This window comes from Pteropus vampyrus, unplaced genomic scaffold (assembly GCF_000151845.1).
Source record: "Pteropus vampyrus isolate Shadow unplaced genomic scaffold, Pvam_2.0 Scaffold27, whole genome shotgun sequence".
NCBI lineage: Eukaryota > Metazoa > Chordata > Mammalia > Chiroptera > Pteropodidae > Pteropus > Pteropus vampyrus.
The window spans coordinates 3,304,750-3,315,261 of record NW_011888808.1 but is presented as its reverse complement, the minus strand read 5'-3'; the positions used below and the strand labels follow the sequence as shown (position 1 = coordinate 3,315,261).

Sequence of the window (10,512 nt, the reverse complement as noted above, 5' to 3'; positions counted from 1 at the left end):
AAACATTCCTATGAATTATTTACACCATGTTTTAACTTATATTTAAAATTATTTAAACTTTTTTCTAAATAATTTCAAAAAAGTCTGTTAGGTAGCCAGATATTGCTATTTTATGTATCCTGTGGTGATGACATGTATTTTTCTTAATTATATGAGCCCTACTTGAGAAACCATTAACTCACTTTTTAAATCTTTTGTTGTGGTAAAATATATACATAACATAAAATTTACCATCTTAGCCATTTTAAGTGCACAATTCAGTGGCCCTAAGCTCATTCACTTTGTCGTGTGACAATCACTGCCATCCATTTACAGGACTTTTTCATCAATACCTTTTCATTTATGTTCATTGTCAAAAACTATGTGTATTTATAGTTTTTATTTTATGTATTTAAATGTGAATTTATAAAATTTGTATGAAAACAGCTAAGAATAGGTTGTATACATGAGCTGCTTCTTTTCTCCCTTTTATTCACTCTTCTGATATTTCATGCTCTGAAAGTCTGTCCTTGCTTCTGTTTCAGGAACTCCGATAAAGGTGGCTCAGAGACCTGCCACTTTCTCAAGATTTTTGCTCTTTAAATCAACTATCACCTTTTATTCAGAGATTATAATCTTCAAGCCTGTGTTCTGAGTGAACCCTTCTCCCATATGTTGACTGATATTTATTCTTTTAGGACTTTAAAATGTGGTGTTGTTTTAAAGCCCCATATTAAAATTAAAACATTGATTAGACTTTATATTTTGAGCTGTACTTTATAATACTATATAAATACTTATGTTTTTTGGCTTTAAAATGCTTTTGATATTAATTCAGAGTAAAGTCTTACAGAATTCGAACACCTCAGTTAATGCTGGTGAGAGAGAGAGAGAGTTCTTTCTTCAAGGGCAAAAAAAAAAAAAGATTGTTTGTTTGCACACAAAGTAGTCACTCCTTTAAAATTTTTTGCATTAACACAAGGACTGACATGAACACAACAAGGAAAGTAACAAGTGCTAATAAATATAAGGAAGGAAAAGCGTGTCAGGGAAATAGACCATTATTAAGATTAAACAACATATGTCGTTACCTATTTTACAATACTTTTCTTATTTGTAGTAAAATTACATAACTAAAAATGTACTGGAGACAATGGTTTCTTTGTATTCTGCATCGCCACCCTTCATGAAAAGTCTGTGTCAATTTTACCTGACTCATTTTAAAAATCATGTAATGCACACATCAGCAGAGAAAACTAAGAATGTTTAGCCCTGAAAGAAAAATACTCCAAGGGAATGTGATACATGCTTTTCGGAAGTTGTAGAGCTGTCATGTACAAGAAGAACTAGCTGTATTCTGCGCTGCTTGAGAAAGAAAGGGCTATCAATGGTTGGTTTGAGTTCCATAAAGAGAATTTCCATTTCATTTCTTTAAAAAGATGCTAATATTTGTCCCTAAATAAGAGGAGTGCCTCATGAGATTGTGAATTTAACTTATTGGAAAAGCTAAAGCAGATGATGAGTGATGAGCTAGTGGTGCTATATTTGATTATTAATTTGTCTGATGCATGTTTGATTAAAACCAATGACCTGACAGTGCTTTGCTACTAGAATTTTGAGATAAATCAAGTAGATCCTCAAATAGATCCCATCTACTGCAGAGAAATCATCAAGTCCTCAGAAGATTACATTTGATTTTTTTTTTTTTACACGTGATCCTTATAGGATACAATTCTGTGATACATAATGGCACCGCTGGGCACTAGATATGTTCTGATGTGTTGGTGATGGTGCTTCCTGAGGAAATGACTTCTTAATCCTAAAGAATAGTTAAGGGTGGTTATAGATGGGAAGTTGGACCACATAGTTTCTAATTTTTCTTCCTAGTAAAGATAAGCTGGTAATTCTTCTTGTCCTCAAAATACATTATTGGCAACACATTTTTAAAAAATATCATATACCCCATCTGTATAGTGATGGACAGAACATTTTGTTAATATTGTTTTAAGAATGCACTAACTTTTAAAAAAATTCATTTCACATTTAAGGCCAATTTAAGACTATAATGAAATGAAACTCAGTAACTTTTCATATAAACTGATGCAAAAAGCAGATCTCCCATAACTTTTAAAATATGATTTATCTGAGGAATTGAAAAAAAGAAACTTACATTGTCATTGCTAAAGTTAAGGTTCCTGTCTTTAACTATCATCATTTTTGCTATCTTACCATTCATTAGCTATTTCTAACAGATTTGTGAATTAAAATATATTTTCCATTAGTCATGACATGGCCAACATTTGAGTCTGTGATCTACTGAGAGGGATCATTTTCAGGTACAAAAAAACCCTTTAATCAAGTTTTTCTTTTCTTTTTTTTTCATGATATACCATGTCTAATACACATAGGTCTATACTAAACTTCATCTTACTCAAAATTACATCATGAATATTTTCATGACAAGTCATCAAAAATGACCAAGATTAATAATATATTAAATTACAATTTCTCTTGAAGTTTGCATGCTTAGTTTCCATGTACTACCTAAGCTATTGTTATATGTTAGTTTATTTATTTTATTACTATTTATTGTGTGTCCATTATATGTCTGGTGTTGTTTTAGCACTAGAATCATTCAAGGAAATAAAAATAAATAAATAAAGATAAATCCCCACTTTCAGAAATGTATATTCTATTTTAGAAAACAGAAAACAAACAAAATAAGTGAAATTTATCGTGTTTTGAATAGCAATAAGAGCTAAGAAGGAAATGATAAAATAGAGAAGGGACATGAAATGCTAGGGAGAGGTATGTGTTGTCGGCAGAATAATGATCTCCCAAAAATACCCACATCCTAATCCTCAAGCCCTGTGAATATGGTATGTTGTTACATGGCAAACGGGAATTAAAGTTGCAGATGGAATTAAGTTTCCAAATCACCTGCTGAGAAGATGGGGAGATTGTTGTGTATTATCTGTGTGGGACAAATTGAATTAAGTGTCCTTAAAAGTCTAAGAGGGAGGCAGGCAAGTCAGAGTTTGTTAAAGATTTGAAGATGCTATGCTGCTACTTTTGAAGGTAGAGGAAGAGAGCCAGGAGCCAGAGATTTGGGGCATCATCTAGGAGACAGAAAGCCTTTAGAAAAGAATACAACCTGCCAACATCTCGATTTTAGCCCAACAAGACCCAAGTCTCCTGACCTCCGAAATTGTAAAATATTAAGCTTGTGTTGTTTTTGAGCCTCTAAATTTGTGATGATTTGTTAAAGAAGCAATGGGAAATTAATGCAGTATAGAATGTTAGATAGACTAAGCAACAAAGTGCTCTCAAGAGGACTTTGAGAAAAAATGAAGGAAATGGAGGAGCTGTTCTGCAGTATACCTGGGGAAGAATATTTCAGGCAGAGAAAAGAGTGCAAAGTTCTGGTGGAAGGATGGGCTATGGAAGAAAAGATCAGGGAGTTAAGTGAGAAGGTGATTATGTGAGACCTTCCTCTGAGTGACCTGAGGATTTCAAAGTTGAGGGCACTGTGACCTCATTCATATTTTGATCTCTCCACTATTACTGCTTTTTTGAGACTAGCAACTCAGGGCTACTTTGGACTCCAATCTTCTATGAATGGAGAATAGAGCCGTTCATTCATTATTCATCTAACTATCTATCTATCTATCTATCTATCTATCTATCTATCTATCTATCTATCTATTAATGCCTCATTATAGTAATTAATGTTTTTTCAGCTTCATTGCGATATAATTGACATATAACACTGTGTAAGTTTAAGGTGCACAGTGTGTTGATTCGACACACTTATATATTACAAAATGATTAGCACTATTGTGTTAGCCAACAACTCCATCATGTCATAATTATCATTTCTTTTTGTGGTGAGAACTTTTAAGAGCTACTCTCTTGACCAACATCTCCTATTTCTCCTGCTCTATAGCCCCTAGTAACTATTGTTCTATTCTCTTTTTCTATGAGTTCAGCTTTTTTAGATTGTACATATAAGTGATATAGAGTATTTGTCGGGATGACTTATCTCACTTAGATTAATACCCTCAAGTTTCATCCATGTTGTTACAAACGGCAAGATTTCCTTCATTGTCATAACTGAATAATTTTCCATTGTATCTGTCTATCTGTCTGTCTGTCTATCTATCTATCTATCTATCTATCTATCTATCTATCTATCTATCTATCTCTATCTATCTATCTATCTATCTATCATCACACCTTCTTTATCCAGTCATCTATTAATGGACACTTAGGTCGTTTCCACATCTTGGCTATTATGAATAACGTTACAGTGCACATGGAGGTGCAGATATTTCTTTGAGATTCTGTTTTTATTTTCTCTAGATAAATGCCCTGAGGTGGGAGTGCTGTTTTGCATGGTAGTTCTATTTTTACTTTTTAAAGAACCCTCCATGCTATTTTCCATAGTAGCTGTACCAAGTCACGTCCCCACCAATAGTGCACAAGGGTGCCCTTTTCTTCTCATTCTGGCCAACAATTGCTATGTCTTGGCTTTTTGATGACAGCCGTCTTAAGAAGTGTGAGGTAACACCTCATTGTAGTTTTGATTTGCATTTCCCTGACGATTATTGATGTGGAACACCTTTTCATGTGCCAGTTGGCAATTTGTTTGTCTTCTTTGGAAAAAGGCATATTGGGTTCCTCTCCACATTTTAAATTCAGATCATTTGTTCCTTTTTTTTGTTATCGAATTACATGGGTTCTTTTATATTTTTAATATTAACCCCTATTATTTGCAAATATTTTCTCTCATTCTGTAGGTTGCCTTTTCATTTGGTTCCTTTTTATTTTGATGCTTCCCAGAGGGTTTATTTATCTTTAAAAACCACAACGTGATTTCTTTCCCTTTCTGTGGTCTTATTTTTACTGCCCTTCCCCATAGCAGTACGTTGCAGCTATCTAGGCTCTCCTAGGATGCTTCGAAGGCACCATTCTCTCCCACTGACCCTCCCTGGGATATTCCACCCTGTGTTCTCTCCAGGTCTGCTTCCTCCGCTTTTCTGAGATTGCAGCTCTAAAGCTCTTCCTGGGAGGACTTTTCTGATACCAGCTTCAAAGGCACTTGATTTCTTCTTCCTCAGAGCACTAATCACCATCTGAAATTGGCTTGATTATTTAAGTCCTTCCTTGCGGTTCTCTTATCACTTCACATAAACACATGCCCGTGAAATGTACATTCCACAAAGAAGCCTGCACAGAGACTGTATTAATTATTATCCCAGATGGAAACAGATGGCACCCAATTGGGCAATTTGAGAATAGTTTAATAAGAGAGCTCTTTATTAAAGTCTGAACAGACCGTAGGTAAACCACTGCGTAGGGCAGAATCTGGAGAAGAAATAACAAGTGGCTGCAGTCACCACACTAGGGCTGAAGGAATGAGAAGGGCTGGAGGCACATGTCACCATGAGGGGAGGGGCCATCATAGGTGATGTCGAGGGATCCATGGAAAGAAAAAAACAACCTCATTCTCCTTATACCATCCAATCTCCTGCCAGTTGGCCTAAACCAGAGAGCAGAGATAATCTAGCAAAGTGAATAAAGTAGATCTGAAGGAGAAAATGGAAGTATTCACTGTGACACAGTCAAACGTAATACCAGTTCCTAAACGGAACATATTAGTACAAATACTAACTGAATCTAGAGCCTCATATCTTAATCCTATAATCTAACCTTCAATTCAAGAAATAGCTCATGGAAAACTATATCCTCTATTATCATGTGTAGTATTTTATGATTTCCTATATATAGCATCACATTGTTTTCATCTCAAAATATTATCACCAGACTATTTAACTCATTTTTACAAAGTAAGCTGAGATCCACCAAGATTATGTGGCTTGCATACAACACAAGGGTGGTTGCAGAGAGAGAATATATCCCTCACCACCAAACAAGTGTCCCTCGATATATTATTTTGTTTGTAACTTTCTTAACCATATGTTTCCATTTGTAGTGGCAGAAATAAATCTATTTTTTCCTCATTCTTATTTTTCTCTAGTTATCTTGATTATATATGTTTGAAAGTTCATCAGATATTAGGCACTCAAATTATACTGTGTATTTTTCTACCTACCCTTTTTTCAAGTAAACAGGGTTTATTTCAGAATTGTATCAAAGTAATTAAAGTTTACTTTATCAATACTTTAGTTATACTGTTCCATAAAATGCATGTTTGTTTTTCTTTTAACTTTTAGGCTTCAGCTATTGTCATACAAGGCTGTCACTGTATCTTTATATACAAATACTGAAAAATAGAATTGGACAGCTGAATAACTTAAGACCTGAATATAACAGAACATAACATTTCCATCTGCTGGTTACATTCTAAAGAAGCACTTAAGCCCAGTATTTTGCAAGTGTCCTCCTTGCCATGACCATGAAACGTATCTTTGTTTGGTTTTGAATGTTAAGCAGTTAATAAACAAACAACAGGTACCCATAAGAATAACTTCTTGAAAAGGAGACTTTTTTTCTCCTCAGGCTTTTTCTCAATAGACCACAATGTTCGAAGACTCTCTTCTCACATTGAACTTTGCCTGATTCCCTAGATTCAACTCTAAAATTTAAATGCTACAAATGTCATATTTTATTTCTCCAGGACAGGGGCTCTTAAATGGAAATGGTAGTGGGCAAAGAGGAGCACATCATTGTCATCAGGGGAGATTTTCTTTGAAATTACATATTCAAAGCCTTTTTGCTTTCAGAATTCTAACATGTCTTCCAGCTGAACAGCATTATATTAAAAGGAGGGCTAGAAGAAGCAAAGAGGTCACCTATCAGACACAGGATGGAGCAGGGGAGCAGAGCAGTTTGAGGTTTTGACGACACTTGTAACAAATCACCAGCAAAAAAATAATCTAGTCTTAAATAAATCTGATAATGACTACTTGCTCTCTTTTTCATAGCAACATAATGTGGATGTGTAAAAAGTTTACATATAACATATTTATAAATTTTCATATTAGAAATGTTCATATTCAAAACAAAATGGGTAAAAATTATATGTGTATGTATATATATGTAAATATATATATATATGCATGCATATTCATATTGGAAATTATCTGTCAAAAACAATGCAGTACACATATGAATTAACCCAAACATTTATCTAGAAAATATAAACATTATAAGGCTGGCAGAAGTCACATAGCTTAGGGCATGCAGGACCAGGCCATTGAGATGTAGAGATGAAGAATCTTAGTTAAGAGACTTAGGAATGAAACACTAGGAATTCCAGCTGAAGAGAGGAGAAACAGATTGACATACAAGAGTGACAGTACAGTGCATGAAGAAAGCGGGAGTAGCAAAGAATGAAGCTTGCCTTTTTGCAGCCATTTTCTGACAAGGATTAAAAGAAATCTTAAATTGTAGTTAAATCTGAATTAGCAACAGAACAGAGTTTGATAAGTCAATAGTGGAAAGAACAGATAAAACAGATTTATATTTAGTTTATGATTTAGATGTTATACTTTGTGTTTGACAATTGATATTATCTTTATTATTTATATATGCTACTTTATTTAAGAAACAACACTGTCAGAAACACATGGGTTTAAGATAAATGCTTTGCAATCTTCCTAAAACCATTGGCTACAGGTTGGAATTTGGTATAAAATTTATTTATAATTTTACTTGCAACAAATCTAGAAGGTTTTACTTATTTCACTCTGAATAAATTAGTTCTGCCGCAGGATACAAGGGCAGAAAAGGAATAAGATGTAAATTTACATATATGCCATATGATTCGTGATGGTATATTTAATTTTTTATAGATTCATTCATTTATTCAGCCAGTTATTCAGCTAGCCAGTTGTCAACATACTCTGATTGAATCCCTTCTAAATGGCAGGCACTCCCCTAGATGGTGGAGAAACTCAGTGACAAGAGGGACAAAGTCCCTGCATGGCAAAGCTTAGTGAAATCTAAGTAAAAAATCTATAGCTAAAATAAGGGAGACTCTGAAAGACAAAATAAAATACACGAAGAAGATGTTTTATGTGTTTAAAGAGTAAATATGTTTATCAGAAATAAATTAAGAACTATCATAAAAATCACTCACTTAGTGTAACCACTTAATTGTTTTAGTACATGTATTTATATCTACATTCTTGAACAACCTTATTCTCTTTTAAAGATAAAATTATTCTGTATAAATCACATCTAACCTGGTTGACTTAATGAATAATGAGCATCTTTTAGAGCCGATACGTTGTTCTTTCACCATATTCCACAGTGCTGCTCATTTCACTATAGGGCTGATACCACAATATGTTTAATTATATCTTAATCATTGGATATTTTGGGTGTTTCACTTTTTTAAAGACATATTATTTTTGTTAGTGTGTCTTTACTGGTGAATCTAGGGAGAAATATTTTCTTGTTGTGGACTATTTTATCTTGGAAAATACAACACTTGCAACGTTTTGTTTTGTTTTGTTTTGTTTTCCCTTAAGGTGTTATTAGAACAGCTTTGCCAAACATGGACAGGGAAGTCAAAGAACAATACCAAGTTCTCATCCAGGCCAAGGATATGGGCGGACAACTGGGAGGGTTAGCCGGAACGACAACAGTCAACATCACCCTCACTGATGTCAATGACAATCCACCTCGATTCCCCAAAAGTACGTTCTTTTCTGCTAAGTTTAAATTAATGTAGCTTTTTAAAAATGTTTTTACATTTCGTTGAATGCTATAAGAATTGTAATAGTTTTCCAGATACTTTTGGTCTTTAAGAAGTAGAAAGTAATGGATAAAAATTAAACGACTTTAGAATTTGTTTTCTGTTAGAATCGTGCACAACATGACTTCAATAGAAAATAATATAAATCAGTCAAAAATTAAATGAGTCTTATGTTATCTATCCCTATTAAAGTAAAATATTCACCATAGATTGGAATCTTGCTCTAGTTTCTTACTAATTAAAAAACTAATACACAAGAAAATTCCAATGTAATTTAAAACGTATTTATGACATATTTGCCACCACAGTATTTCCTATATCATTTAATTAGCATAAGAATTATCTGCCTTCTCTTTAGAGATTGCGTTGATTCACTTGCATAAACTTTTGTGTATCAGATGATATCACTGTGATGCTATTTACATTACTTCAGTTCTATTTTTAGTTTTGTGATAAGTGAAAATTGCTACAGTTCCTATGATAATAGAATGAATGATTCACACCTGTATTTTCTCTGCAACTTGATTTCTTATTGAAAACAAATACTTCTCACTTTTTTTTTTTTTTGCACTATTACGTTTAACACCAATCAGTACCTGTTTCATTTCTAGTCCATTTTCAAGGATTAGTTCAGTGATCCTAGGACTTAGGATACAGAAACTAAATGTTGTTATCACTGGGTAAATAAGAAACTTAAGTTAACCACTAGGCGCTCATTTACATGAATAGTTAAGATTAAAAAAAAAAAAACGACTTTCCTCTTCCAGCTCTACAAGGGACTCTTGAGTCCATCTAATAAAGTTATATAATACCGAGATTATTTAATTAAATGAACATTTTATTCCTTTAGATGTATGGCTTTCCATATTTTACTAGTTTTTCATTTTTTTTCTTAAATTCATTAACCTACATATTTTTTTAATAGAAATACTTTTACTTAGTGATCATAAAGCCTAATGGCCAAATGTTATGAGTAGTAATTAGAAATCATCATACTTTAGCAAATGGGATATATATGACAAATGGCTAGTATATACTATGCCATGATTAATAACAGAGAGAGTCTTAGAGTATGAAACCCTTACTTCGCTATTAAGGGAAACAGAAAAAAAAATAAATATTAAAAATATAAAAGAAATAATGCATTTGATTATATTAATAAAGGATATGTTTCTAACTATTATTTTTTTCTTTCTACTATTAATGTGTGTGACATGCTATAATAGCTAATTGAGGAAGATGGTTTGGGAAATTATTCTGCTTTTATAAAAAATGTGACATTGTGAACTTGGGCCCAGTTTTGGCTTTTGTGTATCTAAAATACCGTCAGTATATAATATAGGTAATAGCAGAGATATTCCTCAATCGTGTCAGTATTCTTATTCACGAGAATGATAGTGAGATGTTTCAGATGAGGAATCTAAAACTCAGCCAGTAGATGGAAACAACTCTTGTGGGTATGTATGGATGAAGGATGGTTTGTAAAAGTTTAGGGCAAAGATCCAGACAAAAAGGGTGCAGGAAATAAAAATGTCTCAATGAGAGAGAAACAAGAGTATGCTTAGAAAACAAAGGTGGCGGGCTCAGGTCCCAGCAAAACAGGAAAGTCACTTCCAGATCTTGCTTAGTGCAAATAGAATCTGGATGAAGCAGTAGGCTAGTTTGGAATTTTTTCAAACTAAATCTGTAGGTCTAAGGGTAATTAGATGAGATCCACCAGAAAAGATTGTGGAGAATAAGGATATTAAATTAAACTTAGAGCATTTACATGCTGTGTCAGGAACTTTATCATCTTCTTATTTCCTTTT

At 33.4% G+C, this 10,512-nt stretch overlaps 1 protein-coding gene across 1 annotated transcript in view; it reads left to right on the top strand.

The window, feature by feature from the left end:
• CDH12 (cadherin 12) overlaps positions 1-10,512 on the top strand; it is a 564,219-nt gene that overhangs the window by 498,797 nt on the left and 54,910 nt on the right. Inside the window, exon 6 of the mRNA XM_011356438.2 lies at positions 8,478-8,645. Within this exon, the coding sequence (XP_011354740.1) occupies positions 8,478-8,645 (168 nt within the window). The remainder of the gene's footprint in view (positions 1-8,477; positions 8,646-10,512) is intronic.